The sequence below is a fragment of the Hyla sarda genome, chromosome 1 (assembly GCF_029499605.1).
Source record: "Hyla sarda isolate aHylSar1 chromosome 1, aHylSar1.hap1, whole genome shotgun sequence".
NCBI classification, from domain to species: domain Eukaryota; kingdom Metazoa; phylum Chordata; class Amphibia; order Anura; family Hylidae; genus Hyla; species Hyla sarda.
Window position 1 is genome coordinate 95,046,558 of NC_079189.1, and position 26,683 is coordinate 95,073,240.

At 42.5% G+C, this 26,683-nt stretch overlaps 1 protein-coding gene across 4 annotated transcripts in view; it reads left to right on the top strand.

Moving 5' to 3' along the window:
• Window positions 1-26,324, top strand: part of KIT (KIT proto-oncogene, receptor tyrosine kinase) — a 116,387-nt gene extending 90,063 nt beyond the window's left edge. For all 4 annotated transcript variants that reach the window (XM_056558179.1, XM_056558184.1, XM_056558192.1 and 1 more), the window contains 17 exons: window positions 1,975-2,134; window positions 3,460-3,655; window positions 3,886-4,001; window positions 4,089-4,203; window positions 5,206-5,393; window positions 5,678-5,775; window positions 5,862-5,988; window positions 6,938-7,042; window positions 7,125-7,235; window positions 13,134-13,284; window positions 15,581-15,660; window positions 17,025-17,152; window positions 19,451-19,573; window positions 22,198-22,309; window positions 24,169-24,268; window positions 24,370-24,475; window positions 25,291-26,324. In XM_056558179.1, the coding sequence (XP_056414154.1) occupies window positions 1,975-2,134; window positions 3,460-3,655; window positions 3,886-4,001; window positions 4,089-4,203; window positions 5,206-5,393; window positions 5,678-5,775; window positions 5,862-5,988; window positions 6,938-7,042; window positions 7,125-7,235; window positions 13,134-13,284; window positions 15,581-15,660; window positions 17,025-17,152; window positions 19,451-19,573; window positions 22,198-22,309; window positions 24,169-24,268; window positions 24,370-24,475; window positions 25,291-25,413 (2,139 nt within the window). In that variant the 3' untranslated portion in view covers window positions 25,414-26,324. The remainder of the gene's footprint in view (window positions 1-1,974; window positions 2,135-3,459; window positions 3,656-3,885; window positions 4,002-4,088; window positions 4,204-5,205; window positions 5,394-5,677; window positions 5,776-5,861; window positions 5,989-6,937; window positions 7,043-7,124; window positions 7,236-13,133; window positions 13,285-15,580; window positions 15,661-17,024; window positions 17,153-19,450; window positions 19,574-22,197; window positions 22,310-24,168; window positions 24,269-24,369; window positions 24,476-25,290) is intronic.
• Window positions 26,325-26,683: the final 359 nt, after the last annotated feature.

A 26,683-nucleotide genomic window follows, 5' to 3' on the forward strand; every position in this document is an offset into this window, starting at 1 on the left:
TAGACACCAAAAAAAACATACAGGCAGCGGCTCCTTGCCCCAGGGCCCATGAACAGATGAACTGGTTGCAAGGTGTTATGTCCACTCTGAAACATTGATATGCCCTTCACTGTATTAATCCAGCTTGTTTTGAGAACTTTTTCTTGCTGCTTAGCCCCAGGCACTTCAAGAAAAACAAGTAAGCATGCTACCCATATAACATGTTGCTATGGACATCTCCGTTTACAGCATCATAGCAACGATGGTCATGCGAGGTTGTACAATTGAATATTCTGTGAGATCTTCATTCCATTGTCCCGGCAGACTATCACTCTTCACCTAATTTACTCTGCCCCGAGGTCACCACCGCATTGTGTGCAAATACAGTGGGAGGGCCAGGGATGTCTGGAGGTTTTAGTATCGCTGTGAGACGTTCACAGCTCACGTATGTTGTCAGCTGTCTAGAATAACAGTTTGTAACAAACACACTTCTGTATGCACAGCACTAGAAACAAATGCAAAAACATGCAAGAAAACGTAGATTTTTTAGCTGCTTTCACATTCCCTGTTCACATTTTTCCAACTTGACTCCAAGACATGTAAAACTTTACTGGAATTTCTTAATTATTTTAAAGGTATCTAATTTTTAAACATAATAATAAGACACCATTTCTTTGCAGAAAATCTGCACTCTGTGCTGTGGAGTTAGTATTTAGTGTTTTTTTATTGCGAATTTTAGGCTGTGCATTTTATTCTTTGGATTTCATGCAGAGTCTAATGATTAAAAGAAGAATAAGGGCTGACAGCATGTTGTGGTTTCCTTACATGAAATCCAGAGCATACACACTAAGTATGATCAAGAAATGTGTTGTCAGAAAAGGACCTACTGTGTAAATGAAGTTTTTTATGCTAAACATATTTTTTAAAGTTTTTGGTAATATTCTTTTTATTTTTCCTTGTTAATATGTATGTTTTAATAGATAGCAGTAGAGCTCAGCTAGATAATTCTAGAGCTCAGCCTTCCCTTCCCTGTAGAATGATCTTTTCAAAGGTCACTAAGCATGTCCAGAAATGTTTCCCATTCATCTAAATTAGACAGCTCAGGCAAGATGCTTGCCCCCATAATAATGTACAAAAATGAAATAAAAAAAATAAATTAAAAAAAGCTATTAAGAAAAAAACATGTTTTAGTATCTGGTTCTGATCAGGATAAGAAAATATGGGCTATACATTCCGCTCAAAGATTTTTTTCTGACAATACTTTTCCAGCATACAACTAAAAACGTCTTATATACACAGGTGACTGGATTTATTTTCGACACATAGGATGAACAATACAGGAAGTTATCTCCAAGTTTGTGATGTCAAGGCATTGTCTGGGTCGGAGCTCAGTGTAAACATGATGGTTGTGTAAAAACAACTGTAGGGGGCAACTTCCCTGCAGTCCTTTGCAAGAAGCAAAATGGAGAAAGAAATCCTTAGTATATCACAATAGTAGACAATAGTAGATATATTATTTATAGAGAGAGACCTCATTTGTCATCATGGCTTTATAGTTTACATAGGCTCCACTATTACCCCCGAACTTTGTCACCAAGCATTAGCATTCTTTCCTTCGACATGAAAAAAAGAAATGAAGTTGTAGTTGTGGAATCTTAGAGCCCCCTTCCTTCCTTCCTCTCTTCTCGTAGTCCTCGCACATCATCCACTATTTCCTATCTGTCATTTCATTATGTTTCTTTTGTCTGCACATAGAGATAGAGCGGCTGCCTTTCTACCATTAGCATATTTTAATGAAGTTGGAAAGGCGAATTTTTAATCAGGATGTCACCAGAATAAACTGTCCTAGTGCTCACAATTTGCATTGTTATCCATTTATCTGCTGTTCCCCCCACCCACATAATAAACAGGTTGACTTGGGACTGTTTGACATGAGGAATGGTAATAAGGGGAAAATTAGATGGAGATCTCATTTATTTAGTCATTTCTTTACAGACAACCACTACAAAGAGCAAGTACCTCTCCGATACAGTGTTTGAACGCAACAACACGCTAAGCAGCCGCGCGGTTCAGCTCAATGATTCTGGAATATACACATGTCAAGCCAGGAACAGTTTTGGCGTTGAGAATGCGACGTTCTTATTAGATGTTCTTGGTAAGTCACAGTTTGGTGTCACAGCAGCACAGGATAGAAGTGGGACCACTAAATCACGTTACCAAGCTGTCCTTTTCCACTGGCAGTCTAGGTTCAGGCTAGGAAATACTGCTTGCTCTAGATACAGTGTCTGACAATTGAAACTGGGTTTTTGAATAGTGCATTCCAGAAAACAGTCAGTGTTGGATATTTGGCTGTCCGGACATGCTGGAAGTTATAGATTTGTAACAGCAAAATTGCCATGCATACATACTATTCTTTTCACTGAAGTCCATGTAAGTTATGGAAAAAGATGCGTATGTAGTGCATAATGGCTAACACATGAATACCCCTATACTACGCTGCTCAGCCTTTGGAACAAACTGTTCCGAACGCTGGAGCCGGCGCCGGGAGCTCGTGACGTCATATCCCTACCCCCCTCATGACGTCATGCCCCGCCCACTCAATGCAAGTCTATAGGGAGGGGGTGTGACGTCACGAGCTCCAAACACCGACACAGTTTGTTCCACAGTTTGTTCCACTCCTTTAAGGGTGCGTTCACACACTTGTAACTAGAGGCGGATTTCCTGCTGCGAGTAACACTATCATTCATTTGAACGGGTCCGTTTGCAGTCTGCAAATCTGACACTATTGCAGACTGTCAGCAGGCCCATACAAGTGAGGTAACTTGCAGTGGTTTTCTCACAGCAGGAACGCATCCTTAAAAAGTGATAAGAAAGCGTGATAGCTCTGAAGCTGTGATATGTTTTTTTTTTCTTCTATTTACTACAATAGTAGACAGGCCCCCAGTTAGACTCCCATTCATTTTGTCTATGTACAATAAATGTGGTTTGCTGACCTACATCTCACTAGCACTTTCCTCTGCCCTGGTTTTTATTTTTATTTTTTTGTAAAGACCCATGTTTTGTTTTTTTTTTGCTTTAAGATCCCGCCATTACACTCTCATTGCTGTTAATTCTTATTCCTAGCTCTCATTTTTTAAGCTCACATCTCTTCTACACTTGTTCAGTGTCGTTACATTCCAACTGGTTCAAGTACAAGACATCAGAATAAAAAATTTTGCTCTAGGCTGTAAGGATTGTTAGTTGTACAAAGCGATCACAATGTATGAGCTCTGATCCATTTCTGTGCCTCTTGTACATGTTCACTATTGTTTTCTTTGTTCCCAGTTTCATCCACATCACTTTTGTCCATTTCATAACTTTTTCCCATTTAGTGTCATATGATGCTTGCTCTAAGTGACCGTCCTGTAAATTTATTATTGTTGACATCCTTATACTATTTTTTTAATGTAATGTTATTCCCATTATTATATCTGTGAACAGAAACTGGATTCATCAGTCTGACTGTGATGGACAACACCACGCTTGGCCTGTCTGTAAATGCCGGCGATAACATTATACTGCAGGTCTATATTGACGCGTATCCTCGACCATATGAAGAGTTCTGGACTTTTATGAACGAGACTGTTCTCAACACCTCCGACCATCTTGTACAGTCCCGAGATGAAGGCAACAATAGGTATGACAGGGACAATTGTCAGTGACAGTGACATTTTACATAGGCCATAGATATTTGGGACAGTTTTCTTTACTCTTAGCTACTGCAAATCTTTATGGTATGAGTTAGATTAAAATGTTGGTGGAAATAATACAATTTATAAGCTATGTTTTATCTAACTATATATCTGTAAATGACTACCTGTCCGTAACCATCACCCATAACTGAATGTCCTGCTCTACCCTTTATAGATATGTTAGTGAGCTACATCTAATCCGTCTCAAAGGGAATGAGAGAGGAATCTATACATTTTATGCTTCGAATTCTGATGCCAACACATCCTTCAGCTTCAACATATCAGTGAAGAGTAAGTGTAAACGTTTACTTGGTTACATTGTGAAGTGCTATTCAAGAATTTCTATTAATGTCTTTGGTTTCTTTTGTATTTCTGCAGCAAAACCAGAAATCCTCATAGTTGAAAGACTTAGTAATGATATGCTACAGTGTGTGGCAACGGGATTCCCTGTGCCGTCCATTGACTGGTTATTCTGTCCGGGATCCGAATCCAGGTAACAGACACTATGCAAAACTCTTTACTAATAGATACATATCACTATATATTTTTTTTATAAGAATCTCACTAATTTAAAGGGAACCAATCATCATATTTTACCCTATATAATGCTTGGTAAAGCGTTATATAGGGTAAAATTGTTGTCCTCACCATTCCCGGGGACGCTCCTGCCTCCAGGGATGGTGAAGATATGAAGTTATAAACTAGTCACCGCCACGGCCGTAAGTAGTCCCCTGGGCCGGGACCTCCACTCACCTATTCCCGTTCTCCTGCAGGCAGCGACGCCCCTCCGCTTGATTGATGGGCCGCGTCATTATTCCGCTCACTGAACAGACAAAGCAGAGCGATGACGCTGCCCATCAATCAAGCGGAGGGGGCGTCGCTGCCGGCCGAATAACGGGAGTAGGTGAGAAGAGCTCCCCGCCCAGGGGACTACTTACGGCGGCGGCGGTGACTAGTTTATAACTTCATATCTTCACCATCCCTGGGGGCAGGAGCATCCCCTGGGAATGGTGAAAATAAAGATTTTACCCTATATAACGCTTTGCCAAGCGTTATATAGGGTAAAATCTGATGATTGGTTCCCTTTAACATGAACCTGAAATCTTCTTGACATTCAGACCAAAACTTGGACATGTCAATAGTTTTTATAAAGGAAAAGTTCACTTTAAATCTTAGACTATTTGGTGTGGTGCGTGCGCTCTGATTGACAGCTCCTGACTATGTTTCCATGCATTATTGACATAGGATCTATTTAAGCACTGTACTGAGACATTAGCACAATTGCTAATGTGTCATTCAACCCTATGGGAGCGACACAATAATCTGCTTTGCAAACGCCTCACTTCATGTAACAATATCAACATAGCCGACTCGATTTCATTTCTGCATTTCTGTTTTATTACTACATTCCTGTAGCTATATCTGTAGTTTCCATTTGCTTTTAGTGCTGACGATTCATAAAAAAAACAAGTGTAATGGGACTTTGTTATTGCAGGTGTGTAGATTCTCCAATCATAATGCCAATTGACACAAAACAGAGCATGGAAAACTCCTCTCTTGGGCGTACGGTTGTAGAAAGTATCATTGATGTGAGTTCTATAAAGGAGAAAAACGGCACCGTACACTGCATCGCGTACAATGATGTGGAGAGGATCACGTCTATTTTCAGTTTTGCTGTACGAGGTAAATGAAAACGTACATTATTTAATGGAACCAAATGAGTAAGGCTCATGGATTCTACCCATTTCCGCACTTATATATAAAAATATAATTAAATAAATATAAAACAATCAAATAATAATAATAGAACAACATTACCTCCAAGAAGCAGCCTTACCTATGCACTGATTTTGTATATGGCATGCATACTATGAGTATGAATATGTCAACCGACAGTCAACATTGATATGATTTATTTTGTCTTTATGTGGTAAGAAACCTTTCTATTTTCTTTATTTCTTTTGAAGATGGAAATTCCCTGTTTACCCCCTTACTAATCGGATTTATAGTAGCAGCCGCTGTATTGGGCGTCTCCATGGTGATCCTCATGTACAAATACTTGCAGGTACGGCAGACACTTGTCCTTTTTCTGATGTTCTTTGTTGATTTGTTTTCGTTTTACTTAGCTTATGTTTTTTTTTCCTTACGCAGAAACCAAAGTATGAAATTCAGTGGAAAGTAGTAGAAGAAATCAATGGAAATAACTATGTGTATATTGATCCTACACAACTTCCTTATGACAACAAGTGGGAGTTCCCTAGAGATAGGCTGTGCTTTGGTTAGTGCATTGGATTATTTTATTACAATAGTGTATAATTCCTTGTTGTATTTGTTACAATACTGTACAGTACAAAACTAAGATATCTGTAATTCCATCATTGCAATTATGGCTGTGTTTTTAAATAATGTGATATAGATATAGAATATAGATATTTTTATGTATTTATTTAATTGTTTTTGTACTGATTAGAATCAGATACTAAAAAATGTATCTGTTTATATTTTCAGATTATTTTTTAATACATTAGTATTAGGGGAACCATCTTGCCGGAGCTGTTTATACCAACACTTAGAGAAATGCCTTACAGCAAGACCCATAGACAAAGGCAACAATAGACAGAAGCTGTCCCACTGACATGAATGGGAAAGGCTACTGGGCATACCTTTGGAAGAAGTAATTCCAAAAAGAGTTGGCTGAGCTGTGAGCTTTAGCTATTTTAGCTAAATGCTGTGTTGGCTATACACTGGTGTCATCTTTTACTTTCCTGTCTGACAAGAAGAACACTGCTCCATAGAACAGGAAGTCTTACCTTAATGTTGGGCCTAATGGCTAGCATTATAATATAATATACTGTACAAAGCAAAATGTAAAATTAGAAATCTCATAGCCAAAAATTCTTAAAAAAATATGTTGAACATAACAACTTGATTTGAACAATAGGCAATATTCTAATGACAAATTCCCTTTATTATAACACATTATTAGATTTAAAAAAAACTTCCTTTATTACATATTTTACAGTCAGTGTTTTTTGTTTTGCGTGTGTCTGTGTGTGAACACAGCCTTAGTGTATCAACTAGTACAAATTAATATTGGTGTTGACTATAGCAGCCATCAGATATTTTCTTCTAAGTACCATGCTGTCTTGGATGCAGATTGGTTCCTAAACTACAATATCAACTATCTGTTCCAATTATTTTATTAATTGTCTTTTATCTCCTCATAGGGAAGATTCTGGGTGCTGGTGCTTTTGGTAAAGTGGTTGAAGCTACAGCATACGGCTTAGTGAAGGAAGACAATGCAATCACGGTTGCTGTTAAAATGCTGAAACGTAAGTATTATTCTGGCTTATTTATTATCGAGAATCGGTGAGACTGTATACCTGACACTGAATAAAACCCTTCTATTTGCAGCAAGCGCCCATGCAACGGAGAGGGAAGCCCTAATGTCTGAGCTGAAGGTCTTGAGCTATCTAGGCCATCACAAAAACATAGTAAATCTTCTAGGAGCCTGCACTGTGGGAGGTAAATATCTTGAACTAAAGTTTATAGGCTAGTATCTAGATTTAAGACATGATGTGCCATCAGTGGTTTGTAACTACTAAGTTCTAAGATGTTCATCATTTGGTTAAAGTGTGTTATGCCACAGATGTCCCCATCTTCTATATCGGCTAGTCTGCAGTACCCAGAGGGATCATGTGGCACATTACCATCCTCTGTTTTAGCAAGTACAATGGTGTCATGTGTCACGGGAGTCCTGTCACTGCTTACTGGCTAAATGTTCTATACATTTTATTGAGTACTATGTTGTTATCATCACTTCCATATCCCCTATCCACACTTAATATTAGGAGGCTGTATTTTTGGTAGGACCTTGTAGAGTAGTTATTCACCTGTACCCCTTCCCATCTCACTGATATATCATGGTGCTTGATTTTATCACGTTTTGTATGATTTATTTTATTATATATTTTAAGTAAAAGTTAAGTTTTATTTAACTTGAGCCTTATTGGTTATATCTTTTTGTTACTTATGTCAAGAGATGTGTGCAATGGCATTTGCTTCTTTATGACTGTATTTACTTTTTTTTTATTTTTTTATATGTAAAACAATGACAGTGCCACGAAGTGGCATTCAGTTTCTGCGCTCGGCTTCCAGCATGATGAAATGCATGTATCATTTACGTTTTTATTACATCAACATAAGACGTAGCTCTGGACTTGGTAACAACTGAGGAGACACAAACATAATGTTCTGCTCGTTCTTACAGAAGTAGCACGCACTAAATCCTTGTCGGGGATTACAACGGGGAAATATTATAAATTATTCTGTTGTGCTTTGTTGTTGCATCATTTTTTTTAAGGGTTACCAGGCTGTGACTCGAGCATGCTTATTAAACGGAGGCCACCTGGTTGCCTAAAGGGGTTAATGATAATCGCTTAATTGTGAGTGCAGCTTAAGACTCGATGTGTGACTAAGCCTTTATGGAGCCAGGGACAATATGGACTTGTGCCGTTGTATGTGGAGTACAGTAAATGCATCATCATCATTCATCCTTCATCACACCGAAACACATCATCTATTCAGTGCAGTCCAGGCAGCGATATGCTTTAATCTGTTGTCTCTCTGGCAGATTATGTGCTAAGTAAACATGTACCTGGGCGCACAGAAGAACTCTCCGACATCCCACTCCGTCTCCATAGAGTACAACCTGTGATAATGTGTGACAATTGTGTTTGTTCCACTGGACGGTATCACTGCTCTGGTGAAACTCTTTAAAGGGGTACTCCGCCCCTAGACATCTTATCCCCTATCCAAAGGATAGGGGATAAGATGTCAGATCGCCGCTGCAGCACCCCGCTATCATTACTGCGCAGAGCGAGATCGCTCTGCACGTAATGATGGGCAATAAAGGGGCTGGAGCATCGTTACGTCATGGCCCCACCCCTCATGATGTCACGGCCCGCCCCGTCAATACAAGTCTATGGGAGGGGGCGTGGCTGTCATCACGCCCCCTGCCATAGACTTGCATTAAGGGGACGGGCCGTGATGTCATGAGGGGCGGAGCCATGACGTCACGCTGCTCCGGCCCCTGTATCGCCCATCATTACGCACAGAGCGAACTCACTCTGTGCAGTAATGATGGCGGGGGGCCCAGCTGCGATCCCCGGGGGTCCCCAGCAGGGGGACCATGGCGATCTAACATCTTATCCCCTATCCTTTGGATAGGGGATAAGATGCCAGGGGCGGAGTACCCTTTTAAAGGGTTACTTCACTCCTCAGCATTCGGAACATTTAGTCCCGAACGCTGGGTGCGGGCTTCAGAGGTCGCATCGTCCTCCTCATGATGTCACATCCCACCACTCATGACTTCACCCCCCGCCCCCTCAATGCAAGTCTATGGGAGGGGGTGTGACTGCCGTCACACCCCCTCCCATAGACTTGCATTGAGGGGGCGGGGCGTGGCGACCCCCGAAGCCCGCACCCAGCGTTACGAATGTTCCGAACTCCGGGGAGTGGAGTACCCCTTTAAAAGACAATCTTTAATTGTTGTCCATAGCAACCAATCATAGCACAACTTGAATTTCAAATGAAAGTTGCATTGCGGTTGCTATGGGCAACAATGGAAGTTTATGTATCTTTTTTTTTTTTTTTTACGGTTTAAAGCTACCCCTTTGTCTTCTGAGAGGGTTAAACTCAGTTCTCTGATTTAGTTTTTTTGTGAGAGCAGTGTTTCCCAACCAGTGAGCCTCCAGCTGTTGCAAAACAACAACTTCCAGCAAAACAACAACTTCCAGCATACGTGGTCATGATGTCAGCAGAGAGCTCTGTGTTCCAAAAAGAAAACCATTTCCTCTGTAGTATACAGACCCTAAAAAGTACTGGAAGGATTAAGATTTTTTAATAGAAGTAATTTACAAATCTGTTTAACTTTCTGGCACCAGTTGATTTGAATAGAAAAAAGTTTTCCACCGGAGTACCCCTTTAATAGCCTATGTAAGTCTCTACACCTTGATATGATGCTCTCCTCAAGGAGAAACCTTACCGCTTTGGCCCAACATTTAAAGGGGTACGCCGCTGCTCGGCATTTGGAACAAACTGTTCCGAACGCTGGAGCTGGCCCCGGGAGCTCTTGACTTCATAGTCCCACCCCCTCATGATGTCACACCCCACCCCCTCAATGCAAGTCTATGGGAGGGGGCGTGGCATTTGTCACGCCCCCTCCCATAGATTTGCATTGAGGGGGCAGGGCGGAGCGTGACGTCATGAGGGGGCTTGGCTATGACGTCATGAGCTGCTGGCTCCAGCCTTCGGAACAGTTTGTTCCAAACGCTGAGCAGCGGAGTACCCCTGTAATTCAGCATACCAGCAGCAGGCCTATTCACTATTCATGATCCCACCTAGTCTGCTAGTAATTACATTGGGTCTATTTCCCGAAATATACTTATAGTTTGCGGGATCTGCTCATTTTCCAGTAAGGTGGGGTCACAAGTAGAGGATTGACATGTCATAACAGTTAATTATAGGAAAAGCCCCTTTTAAAAAAAAATCTATTGTTTGTTTAAGTATTAACCCGTCATGTCACGCAATTTTGTTGATCCCGTGTGCAGACACCCATTGAAAATGATAGTGCTCCCCCTTTTTTTTCGTCTTAATGTGTCAGAAAAAAATTCTGTCAGGATTAAGAGTCACATTCCTTGTCATTCATTCATTTATCACTTTTTTTTTCCTTTGGGAAAAATGGCAGAAAACAATACCATGTCTGAGCTGGTGTTTTTTCTCATCCCATTCACCATTATCGTAAATATTACTCGTTTGTCGTTGTCTCGTAAAAGCCCATACAGCCAGGACTTCAACAGCCGGGACCCGCGGCTAATACAGGACATAACCGATTGCGGTGATGCCCTGTATTAACCCTTCAGACGCGGCGATCAAAGCTGACCACCGCGTCTGTAGGGAAAATGACACTAACATGGATGTTCAGTCGGGCTGTTCGGGACCGCCGCGATTTCACCGTGGCGGTCCCGAACAGCCCGACTGAATAGCCGGGTTAGTGCTTACAGGACACCAGGAGGGACCTTACCTGCCTCCTCGGTGTCTTCTCCGTTCAGGGATCCCCTGTATGCCGGTGCTCTCCTTCCTCGTCATCACGTCGTCACGTACGTGCGTCGGCGTGCGTAACGACGTGATGACGGCGACGGAGAGCGAGGATACCCGGCCGGCAGCAGAGACGTTCCGGAGCGACGGGGACACGGCGACAGCAATGGAGCGACATCCAGGGCAGCGGTGATGGGTCCGGAGCGGCGGGGACACGTGAGTATTACCTCCTATGCAGTGGTCTTCAATCTGCGGACCTCCAGATGTTGCAAAACTACAACTCCCAGCATGCCCGGACAGCCAACGGCTGTCCGGGCATGCTGGGAGTTGTAGTTTTGAAACATCTGGAGGTCCGCAGGTTGAAGACCACTATTGGGTTCAAAATCTTTATTTTTTTTGATTTTGCACCTATAAATTGGGTGCGTCTTATACGCCGGTGCGTCCTATAGGGCGAAAAATACGGTAGGTAAGAATTCTTTTATGCATAAAAATTACCAAAAAAAAGGGTAAATGTTGTTATCTGGGTAACCGGAGGAGCATTCGGCGGCATTATATAATCTGGTGCGGTCACCCGGCAGGTTGTTTTTAGAACGTTGGCAGCCTGTTTAAGTGGATCACTTCTTCAAATAGAAACATGTTATGTGGCTCTCCAGCTGCATTCTGGTGCGCACTATAATTTGCATTCTTTAGGAATTAGTCATTTCACTACTAAGGAGAAGCTACTGAAATCCAGTGCTGAACATGTAGCGATTGTTCAGCCTTCTCAAGTGCAGACAGAACAGCACTATCCTTTCCCTTTGTGTAATATTTGGATCTGATATTAAAGGGGTACTCCGGGGGGGGGGGGGGAACAATTTATTTTAAATCAACTGGTGCCAGAAAGTTATACAGATTTTTAAATTACTTCTATAAAAAAAACGTCATCCTTCCAGTACTTATCAGCTGCTGTATTCTCCGGAGGAAGTTGTATAGTTCTTTTCTGTCTGACCACAGTGCTCTCTGCTAACACCTCTCTCCATGTCAGGAACTGTCCAGAGCAGGAGAAGTTTGCTATGGGGATTTTCTCCTGCTCTGGACAGTTCCTGACACGGACAGAGGTGTCAGCAGAGAGCAATGTGGTCAGAGAAAAGAAATGCAAAAAGAAAAGATCTTCCTCTGGAGCATATAGCAGCTGATAAGTACTGGAAGGATTAAGATCTTTTTAATAGAAGTCATTTACAAATCTGTTTAACTTCCTGGCACCAGTTGATTTAAAATGAATTGTTTTCCACCGGTGTACCCCTTTAGGATCTTAAGGAGAATGTGTCATCTTCAGAGTTCACCTTTCGTATGTGATGGTTTTCTATGTCTATGCGTGCTTGCATTGGAAATGTAGTAGGAAATATAAGTTATAATAATATAGTAATATTTTGAAGAGAGCAATGGTCTCCAAACTGTATACCTCCAGCTGTTGCAAAACTACAACTCCCAGCATGCCCGGACAGCCGTTGGCTGTCCGGGCATGCTGGAAGTTGTAGTTTTGCAACAGCTGGAGGTCCACAGTTTGGAGACCACTGGAGTGGAGCAATATGCTGTGACAAATAAAAATAAGACTGAATTGGTTTATACGTGGAGCCATCATGTGCGCCAATCAGCCCCAAAACGTGTCAGAGCATGACTGACACCACCAATGGATCCATTGACTTGAATAGGGCCGGGGATCTTGTAGTTTACTGGAGAAAAAGAACAGTGCGTGCGCTATTTTTTTCCTCTGTTAAAGGGGTATTCCAGGCAAAACCTTTTCTTATATATATCAACTGGCTCCGGAAAGTTAAACAGATTTGTAAATTACTTCTATCAAAAAATCTTAATCCTTCCAATAGTTATTAGCTTCTGAAGTTTTCTGTCTAACTGCTCAATGATGATATCACGTCCCGGGAGCTGTGCATGATGGGAAAATATCCCCACAGGAACTGCTTAGCTCCCGGGACATGAGTCATCAGAGAGCAGTTAGACAGAAAACAACAACTCAACTTCAGAAGCTAATAACTATTGGAAGGATTAAGATTTTTTAATAGAAGTCATTTACAAATCTGTTTAACTTTCCGGAGCCAGTTGATATATAAAAAAAAGTTTTGGCCTGAAATACCCCTTTAAACTCTCGTCGTTACGACTGACTTGCATTACCGCAATGTGAATGAGCCCATAGTGAGGCTACACCATGGCGCATCTACCTATTGTTCAGATCATGTGACTCCAGCGTGATGTCATTTTTTTTTAATGGGATGTGTTCCTGCTTATACTTGTAAATAACATCTTTAAATGTACTTTACTTTTATTTCCCAGGTCCGACTCTTGTCATCACTGAATATTGTTGCTATGGAGATCTTCTAAATTATCTACGGAGAAAACGGGATTCCTTTATCTGCCAAAAGTTTGATGACCTTTCAGAAAGTGCCCTTTACAAGAACCTCCTTAACTCTAGAGAACATGTTTGGTGAGTATTATGACTTTTAACCTTAGTAGTGAAAGTTTTTTTGTTTTGTTTTGTTTTTTTCATCATTTTGTATCATTCACAAACATTCGACTGCAGAAAGGTATGGTACTCTATGGATATGTTCACACTGAGGATTCTCCGCTCACTGGGAGATTCTCTCAGGCAGCGACCACCAGAAGCCCATGGAGTCCGCACTTAGTTCGGACATGTTCATTCTTTCGGCTGATCAATTTCCTACGCAGTGTGAACAGGTCCTCGGAAGACCTATTAACAGCAATGTAAACGTTCACATTGGCCCAGATTTATCAAACTGTGTGAGAGAAAAAATGGAGGGATTTTCCTACAGCGACCAATCACAGCTCAGCTAACGAGCTCTGGTAAAGTGAAAGCTGAGCTGTGATTGGTTGCTGTGGGAAAATCCCTCCATTTTTTCTCTCACAGAGTTTGATAAATCCGGGCCCTTGTGTGGAAATTCCGTAGTGTGAACACACCCTATTGCTATTATTAAAGAACATTCTGTAAAAATCATGCCTCTAGATCAGTGGTCTCAAAACTGTGGCCCTCCAGATGTTGCAAAACTGCAGCAACCATCATTCTCGGACAGCCTTCAACATGGGCTACCTTATTGAAGGTTGTCCGCACATGCTGCGAGTTGTAGTTTTACAACATCTGAAGGCCCACCATCTGATGATCACGGCTCTAGATGACCATTGTAGTTATATACAAAACAAGCCGTTCTATTGCGGTCGCCCGAATATTAACCTTAAAGGGGTATTCCAGGAAAAAACTTTTTTTTTTAGATCAAATGGCTCCAGAAAAAAAACTGATTTGAAAATTACTTCTATTAAAAAATCATAATCCTTCCAATAATTATCAGTAGTTTTTTTCTGTCTAAGTGCTCTCTGATGACACGTGTCTCGGGAGCTGTCCAGAGTAGAAGCAAATTCCCATAGCAAACCTCTTCTACTCTGTGCAGTTCCTATGGGAATTTGCTTCTACTCTGGACAGCTCCCGAGACACGTGTCATCAGAGAGCACTTAGACAGAAAAGAACAATTCAACTTTAGCAGCTCATAAGTACTGAAAGGATTAAAAAATTTTAATAGAAGTAATTTACAAATCTGTTTAACTTGGAGCCAGTTGATATATAAAAAAGTTTTTTTCCTGGATAACCCCTTTAAAGGAGATATCCAGTGGAGAAAAACTTATCTCCTATCCTAAGGATAGAGGATAAGTTTCAGATTGCGGGGGGTCCGACCGCTGGGGCCCCCCGCGATCTCCTGTACTGGGCCCCAACAGCCCGCGGGAAGGGGGCGTGGTGACCACCGTACAAAGCGGCGGCTGACACACCCCCTCAATACAACTCTATGGGAGAGCTGCAGCGCTGCCTTTGGCAATCTCCAGCTCTGCCATAGAGTTGTATTGAGGGGGCGTGTCCACCGCCGCTTCGTGCAGTGGTCAACACATGCTATCTGGCCAGCGAGCCGGGGCCCCGTACAGGAGATCGCGGGGGGCCCCAGCGGTCGGACCCCCGCGATCTGAAATAAGTTTTTCACCACTGGATATCTCCTTTAAAGGTTAAGAAACTTTTACATAAGGAATTACATGACTCATTTTACCGCAGTGAATAAATGTGCTAATATAGACAAGGAAATTGGGCTTAAATAACAGCATTAAATTACTGTGTCTCCAAATAAAAATAAGTATCAGTATTTATCCCTGTGCAGGGTTCACAGATGTATCAGCTCTTTCAAGAGCAGAAGTCTTACCCCGTGTCCTTCTTGACCGCTAAACAGTATTTGTGCAAGGTCTTGTTTCATGTAAACCTCAATGACTTAAAATTTCCCTGGAGACTGATCTATTGTTCATCCCTCACTGTCTTTCCCTCTTCATACAATGTAATGGATATAACGTCTGCTCCTAACATGTAATCACTTTAAGATATGGCGGTGGACCTGATGCATCTATTTTGTGTCAATAAACCAGCATATGGCTTGTAAGGAGATGGCTGAAGCGTGCAGGAGGGGGTTTCAGGAATAAAATTGCATGAATAAAATAAGTATTTCCTTTTTGTATGCGTCCAACAAGTTTTGTTGCCACCAGTGGTCTCTTCTTCAGTCATTATACGCGCATCCTGTGCTGCAATTCCTACAGAACATAGATGTCAGGAGTTGTTATGCTTGTTCTACTGCCAAGTTAAACATTGATATCCTTTCCTTTGTTCTTGAATCCTGCATTCGAGGAGCTGTAAATAGTGGGGATGTTTTTCAAAAACAATCCTTCCTCTTGTTTTACAGTGAAGGATTGAGTGAGTACATGGATATGAAGCCAGGAGTGTCTTACGTGGTGCCAACCAAGGCAGACAAAAGAAAATCAGGTGGGTTCCTTTCATTGGCTAAAATGTCATTCCTTCAGTCGTGACTATGTAGACAATGACATAGTTGTCACTTACGATAAATACAATTTGTACCAAAGCGAACGCTCATATAATGAAGTTTCCCTGAAAACCTGTATTTCTTCAAACCGAGACTCCTTTTTTGTTTAAGATTCACATACCGTATATACTCGAGTATAAGCCTAGTTTTTCAGCACGATTTTTCGTGCTGTGAACGCCCCCCTTGGCTTATACTCGAGTGAACTCTCCACCTGTCAATCCCTTCTCAGTAGTCTTCAACCTGCGTACCTCCAGATGTGGCAAAACTACAACTCCCAGCATGCCCGGACAGCCATCGGCTGTCCGGGCATGCTGGGAGTTGTAGTTTTGAAACATCTGAGGTCCGCAGGTTGAAGACCACTGCGGCCTTCGTCATCATCCAGACCCCTTCTTTAGTTTTCTACTCACCTCCCCTTGGTGGGAAGGAAGGGTGAGCTGTTCTGGGCCATCTATGCTGCAGGGACCATCCGATGGGGAGGGTTCGTCGTTCCGGGCTGTCCATCTTCACCGGGGGGCCCTCTTCTCCGCTCCGGCCCCGGACTAGTGACGTACGCATGAATGTCCCTGTGCGTCGTCGTCAAGGCAACGTCACTAGTCCGGGGCTGGAGCGGAGAAGAGGGGCCTCACGGTGAAGATGGACAGCCCGGAACAACTAACCCTCCCCACCGGACGGTCCTTGCAGCATAGATGGCCTGGACCAGCTCACCCTTCCTTCCGACCTAGGGGAGGTGAGTAGAAAACTAAAGGGGGGGGTCTGGATGATGACGAAGGCCCGGCAGTGGTCTTCAACCTGCGGACCTCCAGATGTTTCAAAACCACAACTCCCAGCATGCTGGGAGTTGTAGTTTTGCAACATCTGGGGGTCTGCAGTTTGAAGACCACTGAGGGATTGACAGGCGGTGATGATGAAGGGGGGGGGGTGATGATGAAGGGGGGGGATGATGGGGTGATGATGAAGGGGGGGTGATGATGACGGGGTGATGATGAAGGGGGGGGGTGATGATGACGAGGGTGAGGATGACAGGGTGATGATTACGGGGGTCTGGATGATGACAGGGGGGGATGATGTATTTCCCACCCTAGGCTTATAGTTGCGTCAATTACATTTTCCTGGGTTTTTGGGGTGAAATTAGGGGCCTCGGCTTATATTCGGGTCGGCTTATACTCGAGTATATACGGTATGTTATTTTGTTCTAGCCAGGCATTTGTTTGCTAGCGGGGAAGGATAAAGTGGTAGCAGCTCAGACTTATGATATGCTTGTTTGAATTTTCTGTCTGACTATTTTTAAACCGTTTATCTTGAATAGGTTCCTATGTTGATCAGGATGTCACCATCGCAATGCCTGAAGAGGATGATTTAGCCTTAGATACAGAAGATCTGATTAGTTTTTCATATCAAGTTGCACAGGGCATGAACTTCCTGGCGTCTAAAAATGTGAGTTAATACACAGATGCTCACACACATTGTACTTGACAGACATGCAAAGATACAGTTACTGGTCTGCGTACGTGAGCAAGGTTCACTTCATGACATTGGCCCTCATTTACTATTGCAAACCCGACATGTTTTGTTGGGTTGTGCACCAGATTCTGTTGCATTGCGTCAGAAATTCTGGCTGCGCCAGATTTTGCGCCAGAATTTGCACCAAAATTGTAAAAACCCTGACTAACTCTCCATTTTGCTAAGAAAACCCGAAAAAGGGGCATGGCCGCCGGGGAAAGGGGGCGTGGTTTCTGAAAAGGGGCGTGTTCCTGACATTTCCACCTAAAATGTGGTGCATTTTAGCTGAGGAAAACCCTACAGATCAGAGCAGGTGTAAAAAAAAAAAAAGCAAAGTGTAGGGAAAGGGGAAAATGTAGGGAAACCTTAGTAAATACCGTGGAAAATAAATTGTAGGGAATTAAAACGCACAAAGAAACCGACACAACACTCTTAGTAAATAAGGGCCATTGTGTATCCCCAGAAGTAATGATAAAATAAGTCATTGGTCTGATAAAGCAGCTTACAAACATTAAAGGGGTATTCTGGCTTTATACATCTTATCCCCTATACAAAGGATGGGGGATAAGATGTATGATCGCAGGAGTCCTGTCCCTGGAGACCCCTGTGATCTTGGTGCTGCCCCGGCATTCTGTGCTGGGTGCTGTCTCCAAGATGGGGGTGTGATGTCACGGCCACGCCCTTAGTGACATCACGCCACTTCCCCTCCATTCATGTCTATGGGAGGGGGCGTGACGCCCGTCACGCCCCCTCCCATAGACATGAATGGAGGGGGCTGCACCAAGATCACGGGACCCCTTCATACATCCTTTGGATAGGGGATAAGGTGTATAAAGCCGGAATACCCCTTTAATGTCCTGCTAAATCTACTATTAGAACACCTACAATGGGGTTTATTTACTAACGTGATCCCGACTCTTTTTATTTCAGGTTTTGCTCCCAAATTGTGTTGCACATTTCATGCGACACAGTTTGCGACCAAAAAAAACCCCAAAACCCTCCATTTTGCAAGGAAAACCCTAAAAGGGGTCATGGCCACGGAAGAAAGGGGCGTGGTCCCAAAAAATCCCAACATATTTACGAAGGTTTCCACAGAAAAAAAAAGCAAAAAAAAGCAAAACGTAAGGAAAAGTGCAAAATGTAGGGAAACATTACTAAATGCCTTGGGAAAATACCTGTCGGGAATCAAAACCCACACAGAAAACTACACTCCACTCTTAGTAAATAAATCCCAATGTATCCATATTGTTCTGTTACATTAATTGACATTGAAAGCTTGTTTTTTTTTTATTTGTTTAAGATGTGAAATTTGTTTAGAAAATTTCCTAGTGGGCCCCCATTTCTAGTGTCCTAGAACCTGCCACATTGAACATGCAGAATTTTAGACAGCATGTTATAGAGCAGTAGAAGCTGATCTGATACACATGTAATTTCATGGTAAAAGATCCACTATAACATGTAGTTTATTCAGTTAAATCCCTGTTCTTTTAGGTTTAAAGGGGTACTCCGGTGGAAAAAATTAAAAAAATTTTTTTTTTTAATCAACTAGTGCTAGAAAGTTAAACAGAGTTGTATATTACTTCTATAAAAAAAAATCTTAATCCTTCCAGTACTTATTAGCTGCTGAATACTACAGAGGAAATTCTTTTCTTTTTGGAACACAGAGCTCTCTGCTGACATCACGAGCACAGTGCTCTCTGCTGACATCTCTGTCCATTTTAGGATCTGTCCAGAGCAGCATATGTTTGCTATGGGGATTTTCTTCTACTCTGGACAGTTCTTAAAATGGACAGAGGTGTCAGCAGAGAGCACTGTGCTTGAGATTCAGCAGAGAGCTCTGTGTTCCAAAAGAAAAGAATTTCCTCTGTAGTATTCAGCAGCTAATAAGTACTGGAAGGATTAAGATTGTTTATTAGAAGTAATTTACAAATCTGTTTAACTTTCTAGCACCACTTGATTTAAAAAAAAATAAGTTTTCCACCGGAGTACCCCTTTTAAGAGTCCACTGGGTGGGCCTATCAGTGATTGACAGCTTTCCCTTTAAAGAACATATATCACGCTAAAAAATATTATCCCCTAAGTTTTACTACTTTCGTTTTGATATTTAGTTTTATGTACACATGATGGTTTATGGTGCCCACCATTAAAGCTGTTTGAGTTTTTTATACTGTTCATGTGGTGTTATTGTAAAATAACAATTTATGTGTTTTTCCCTTTTTTATTTTTCAACAGTGCATTCACCGAGACCTTGCGGCAAGAAATATCCTCCTCACTCATGGTCGGATTACAAAAATCTGTGACTTTGGCCTTGCAAGAGATATCAAGAATGATTCGAATTATGTGGTTAAAGGAAATGTAAGTCCGAACAGGTGTAATTCAGTTAGCGCTACTCAGTCTTCTCAAATTCCCTTAGAAAACCCTGGGAAGATGGCAAATCACATCAGGGGACAGCCTCTCTTGGAGAGAACCTAATGATTTGGTGATATAATGTGAAATTTCATGTAAAAATGACACTACAGTAGACCTATTAGGCACGTTTTTACTGTACATAATGGAAGCACTGGACATAATGCACTTTTTGGAGAAAAAAATAGAGCGTATTGATCTTCATAAACTGTTTAGCAATTGACGGAAAAGATAATATAGTTCAGCTATAACCTATCATTATATTAAGAGATGGCGAGTATAAGTGTATAGGATCCTAATATACTCCCCACTGAGAAAAATATTACCTTGTAACATTTATTTGGCAGTAAATGCAAAGACGAAATAACTAGGCTGCTCAGATATTTCTTTATATTCTTTTTAATATAAATGCATATCAGTGGCAGCCATTGAATGGGTCCAAACATACATATTCAACCCAATTGCTTTCTATAAAAAAAAAATTACAGTAATAACTTTAGTACCTCTGATGGGAAAGAGGTTGTATTTCTCTTTAAGAAGGGATTGGCTCAATTCTACATTGAAATCAGTGCCCATACATTATGTACAGTGAATGTCGAAGGTATCCAGAATCATCTTATGATACCGGGGAGGGATAGGTTCCCCTTTCTCTGTTATATCTACATGCCAAATAAGGCAAATAACTATAGAATATACCATATATACTCGAGTATAAGCCGTCCCGAATATAAGCCCAGGAAAAAACCCAGGAAAAGTTATTGACTCGACTATAAGCCTAGGATAGGAAATACATCATCCCCCCCCTGTCATCATCCAGACCCCCGTCATTATCACCCTGTCATCATCACCCTGTCATTATCACCCTCATCATCATCATCTTTTCATCATCCCCCCCCCCTTCATCATTACCGCCTGTCAATCCTTTCTCAGTGGTCTTCAACCTGCGGACGTCCAGATGTTGCAAAACTGCAACTCCCAGCATGCCCGAACAGCCTTCGGCTGTCTGGGCATGCTGGGAGTTGTAGTTTTGAAACATCTGGAGGTCCTCAGGTTGAAGACCACTGCGGCCTTCGTCATCATCCAGACCCCCCTTTAGTTTTCTACTCACCTCCCCTTGATGGGAAGGAAGGGTGAGCTGTTCCAGGCCACCTATGCTGCAGGGACTGTCCGGTGGGGAGGGTAAGTCATTCCGGGCTGTCCATCTTCACCGGGAGGCCCTCTTCTCTGCTCCGGGCCGGCCCCAGACTAGTGACGTTGCCTTGACGACAATGCGCAGGGATGTCCGTGCGCAGCAGTTGTCCGTGACGCCCCTGTGCGGTGGCGTCAAGGCAACATCACTAGTTCGGGGCCGGCCCGGAGCGGAGAAGAGGGCATCCCGGTGAAGATGGATAACCTGGAACGACTAACCCTCCCCACCGGACGGTCCCTGCAGCATAGGTGGTCGAATATGGACCCTTCCTTCCCACTGAGGGGAGGTGAATAGAAAACAAAAGGGGGGTCTGGATGATGACGTAGGCCGCAGTGGTCTTCAACCTGCGGACCTCCAGATGTTTCAAAACTACAACTCCCAGCATGCCAGCCGATGGGTTTCCGGCCATGCTGGGAGTTGTAGTTTTGCAACATCTGGAGGTCTGCAGGTTGAAGACCACTGAGAAGGGATTGACAGGCGGAGATGGACAGCCGGGACCATCCCCTCACAGCTAAAGCCAGAAAAGTTTTTTTTGTTCACTCGATAAACTCTATAAGCCGTGGGGGGCGCTTATACTTGAGTAATACGGTATATGTTTTTAAAGTGTTACTGTCATAAAAAAACTTTTGACATGCCAAGCAGTTCTTATCAGTCGGGGTCTCAGTCCTGCGTCCTCCATGATGTCTTGATATAGCCGTGTCGGTGCTTAATCAATTATGTTGCAAGTGATGGGTTCCTGCAATGACTGCTGGGTCTGAGAGTAAAGCGTCATATATAGAGATCAGTGGGGGTCTTGGCACAGAGACACCAACCGATCAAAACCACATGACATGTTTTCTTATAATAGTAGTGCTTTTAGCATTTTAACAACAATTTAATCTTAGATGTATGATAAGGTACCAACCGTAGGAGAGATATGACATGTCATGAAGTTATGGCCTTGTAAAACAGAGATGTAGCAGAAGAAGCTTTATCTTTTACAAGAAGCACAAGGAGATATTTATGTCTAAGAAACAAAGACGTCTGATTTTGTCCAGTAACATAAGCAAATGGGGAACTGCAGTTCCTCAGAATAAAAAACCTCAGTCTTACTAAAGAACAAGGGATGATTGTATGTTTGCTGTGGTCTCTCCTATATCTGGGTCACTATAATAGTGAAAGATTTAGGAAAAGATTAGTATAGTTTGCCCATGTTGTGGGTCAGGTTAGGTCTTTTATTGTGTTACGTTACTGTGTGGCTTTTTTCAGTATCACTTTTATTTGCAGTACATTCGCACAAAGGGTTAGAACATGTGGTCATACATACGTTATGTGTTCTTTTGATCTAGTTATTGGTAATATGATACAATTGTCTAATTAGTTCTACAACATTGTTGTATTCCAGGCTCGTCTTCCAGTGAAGTGGATGGCACCGGAAAGTATTTTCCATTGTGTGTACACATTTGAAAGTGACGTCTGGTCTTATGGGATCCTGCTTTGGGAGATCTTTTCACTTGGTATGTCATTTTGATATTGTTCTTTTCTTTGCATTGAGGATACAAGAAACAGCAAAGGCTGCAGATCTTCTTCTCTGTTGCCCCCATGACAACACATATTTTTGGGAGAACTGCAAGTTACACTGTTTGCATTCACATATCAGTTGTGTCGGAAATTGGGTTACCCCTTTAAAGGGAATCTGTCACCAGTGTCACCCATACTAACCAGCTTATAGTGCAGGTGATGCTGATTTAAGGCGTCTTTACCTTTTTATTTTTTGTTCCCCCTGTTCTAGAGATCTGGAAAAAAAAAAAAAAAAATATATATATATATATATATATATATATATATATATATGTGTATGTAAATTAGTTGTTTAGTGCACTTGGGGCATTCCCAAGTGCAAAGGTGCACTTTCCCACTGGCCTGCTTCTTCTTTAGTAACATCTTCTTCATAAGTATTCATGTCTTCTAGCCGTAAACATACATGCTGGATGATCTCCCTGACTGCTGGTCCAAAGCATTACCCTGTATGCACACACAAGAGAGCTCCCAGCGTGTACTGGCTATCTAGACGGCATTACCAAAGAAGCATGGCGGCCTACAACATCACATTTACATCCATATCTTTAGAACAGGGGGCATATACAAATGGGAAATAAAATAAATATCATTGGAATCAGCGTCACCCAGACTATAACTTGTACCAGTAGGTTAGGGTGGGTGAAACTGGTGACAGATTCCCTTTAACCCCTTAACGACCAAGGACGTAAATGTACGTCCTGGTGTGGCGGTAATTCACGCACCAGGATGTACATTTATGTCCTGTACATGACTGCGAGCAACGGAGCGATGCTCGGGTCATGTGCGGCAAGTCCCGGCTGCTGATAGCAGCCAGGGATCTGCCAGCAATGGCCGACATCCTCGATCGCTTGGTTGTCTGCCATTAACCCTTCAGATGTCGTGATCAATACAGAATGTAATTTGTACGGCGTGAAAAGAAAACCTTCCAAAATTTGCAACATTGCGGTTTACTTTTTAATTTCCACACAGATAGTATTTTTTTGGTTGTACCATACATTTTATGGTAAAATGAGTGATGTCATTACAAAGGGCAACTTGTCACACAAAAAAACAAGCCCTCATGCTAGTCTGTGGATGAAAGATTATATAAAAGAGTTATGATTTTTAGAAGGCGAGGAGGAAAAAACAAAAATGCTAAAATTAAATTGGCCTGGTCTTTAAGGTCAAAATGGGCTTGGTCCTTAAGGGGTTAAAGAAGTTGTCTGGGGACATTACATTTCTTACATATGGCCAGGGACATGTTAAAAAAAAAAAAAAGTAATACTCACCTCCCCTGATCGTCCACAGATGCCATTCCAATGCCTGCTTGTTCCTGCTTGTCACCATTACTTCCTGGTTCCTGTTACATGTCAACTGCACAGGAATTGCTGCTCAACCAATCATTGGCTGTAGTGGTGACCTGCCTTGCCAGTAATTGGCTGAGGGTGCAATTTTTGTGGGGTCAACATGTCACAGGAAAACAGTATAACAAAAGGGGACTGGAAAACATTAGTACAGCAGCTGCAGGGGGTCAGGGGAGGTGAGTATAACTTTTTGATGATCTTTAATCCACCCCCAGCCTTATGTTAAACAATGTATGTCCTCGGACAACCTCATCAAGGTCTGTTAACAACATCTTACAGGAATAGAATGTAAAATTAGTAATGTGCAGATAAGTGGCATGTTAAAGGAAGTTCTAATTTAACAAAAAGACAGCCATGATTATTGTCAGCCTAGTCCTCGCCATAGCAATGTTTTCTTCCACTTCAGTCATTCCTGTCCTGTTTTAACACTTCCTTGTGTGATTAATGAACAGGAAGCAGCCCATACCCTCGGATACCGGTGGACTCCAAGTTCTACAAAATGATAAAGGATGGTTACCGCATGCTGAGTCCAGAATGTGCACCAGCCGAGCTGTAAGTAAAAATAAATTTTTTTACCTATGTACTTAAATTACCTTATAAGTCTTAAAATGTATCAATATTCATCATTGTGGTTTTATTTTTTTCACTTTCAGTTATGATATAATGAAGAGTTGTTGGAACGCCGACCCAGTGAAGAGACCTACCTTTAAACAAATTGTACAGATGGTGGAGCAGCAGCTTTCAGACACCAAAGGGCATGTAAGTATATATTTTTCTTCTCAGATGTTATTAGCTCTAGTGTAACTTCTGCTGAAAGGCTTTAAAGGGGGTACTCCCACCCTAGACATCTTATCCCCTATCCAAAGGATAGGGGATAAGATGTCTGACCGCGGGGGTCCCGCCGCTGGGGACCCCCGCAATGTTGCATGCGGCACCCACTGTTTTTTTGTCCGGAAGCGCTGGAGTTTCTCGGTCGCGACCACTGGAACGGAAGTTCGTGACGTCAGGACTCCGCCCCCGTGTGACGTCATGCCCCGTCCCCTCAATGCAAGTCTATGGGAGGGGGCGTCACGCCCCCTCCCATAGACTTGCATTGAGGGGACGGGGCATGACGTCACACGGGGGCGGAGTCTTGACATCACGGACTTCCTTTGGATAGGGGATAAGATGTCTAGGGTGGGAGTACCCCTTTAAAGTGTATAATGGATCATGAAAATGGACAGGTTGTAATAGCTGTAATGTGAACACTGAGTATTAGATGTTCAGGTTCACTACCCTCATATATGTCAGACTGTGTGCATGGGGCCTGCATTGTACTCATCCCCTTGTATGCACCTCATGTACCGCCATGTGGTCCCTCTATACAACACAGATATACTTTTAAAATACTGCATCTGATAAAGCATTTACCATCTAGAGTATATACATTGTTGTAATATGGTTGGGGAGAGAATTCAATTGTGAAATACTCCAATATAAATAGACCACCCTTAGCCACTTTGTCTTGGACTGGGCATCGTAGTTACCTAATAAATATAATATCATTTTTATTTTTTATTTATTTACCAAAACAGAAAATTGCAAATGCTTCTCCTGTATGTCCGAACCATACTCCTGTGGATCATTCAGTAAGGATCAATTCAGTGGGGAGCAGCACATCTTCTACTCAACCCCTACTGGCAAACAGAGAACGCTGAACACCCCTTCATGTCACCTCTCGCTGCTTGTGGATTTTACCTTCACATACATTTCCATTTGTTACAACATTGCCACAATCCTGCTGAGCTGCTGAATTTTAGGACAGAGTGTTCTGCGACAGTGGTGATGATCGAAAACATTGGCTCGGTCTACTGGGACCCATGTAATTCCTGAAGAGATATTGACTTCTATCTTTATTCAGACATAATGTCCCTTGTCTCCTTGTGAACACTATAGAGAGACAATCTACCATGTTAATGCCAGGCTTAATGCTCAGTGACCTGTGACGGACTTTGGATGAAGACTTAAGTTCCCGGATTCGAGTCTACTGAGATCCTTGCTCTGAGAACTTTGGAAGAGACTTAAAAAGGTTGTTATTGAATTGTAGCATTAGAAACCCTCACAATTGCTATGATGTCTTGCAGCTGCAAAACGAATGCAAAGCCAGAATCCTGTCGAACCGCTTCTGCTGTGTGACTGGACATGCCTATGTCTCCAGTGTCTTGCTACTGATTCCTTTCTCCTATACACTCGTATTTCATGCAGATATTTATTGACCATTCCCGTGCACTTATTCACATTGATAGAAACAGCAAATATAGTTATCCGAGTTAAATTATTTTGGATATTTTGGATATATAACGTTCATCTTTAGTACCAGAGTGATGCCTTGCCTTGTGTAGATACTGAGCGGGTCAAAGCACAAACTACTGATTGACATATTGCAGAACTACAAGTACCATAATGCTAGGGCTGGGCGGTATGACCAAATATGTGCATCACGGTATTTTTTTTAACTTACGGCGGTTCCACGATATATAACGGTATTTTCACCCCCCCCACCAAATCATGTGACCCGCCAGCGCTGTTTCCCCGCCCCATCCTGTGACCCGCGTGCGGTGTTCGGCTCCCCCCCCCCCCCCCCCAAAATCATGTGACCCGCCAGCACTGTTCTTCTCCCCCCAATTAATGATCAGCCCAGCGGGGTACTACTCACATATGTCACCCGCAAGCACTGCCCTCCTCCTCTTTGTTTTGGGCCGTCGCCGATGGAACTCACTGTACGCCAGTGGTCTCCAACCTGCGGACCCCCAGGTGTTGCAAAACTACAACTCCCAGCATGCCCGGACAGCCAATGGCTGTCCGGGCATGCTGGGAGTTGTCGTTTTGCAACAGCTGGAGGTCCGCAGGTTGGAGACCACTGCTGTACGCTGTATACCTATGCCCGGGCTGCAAAAGATACCGAAAATAAACTTTAACTTACTTACG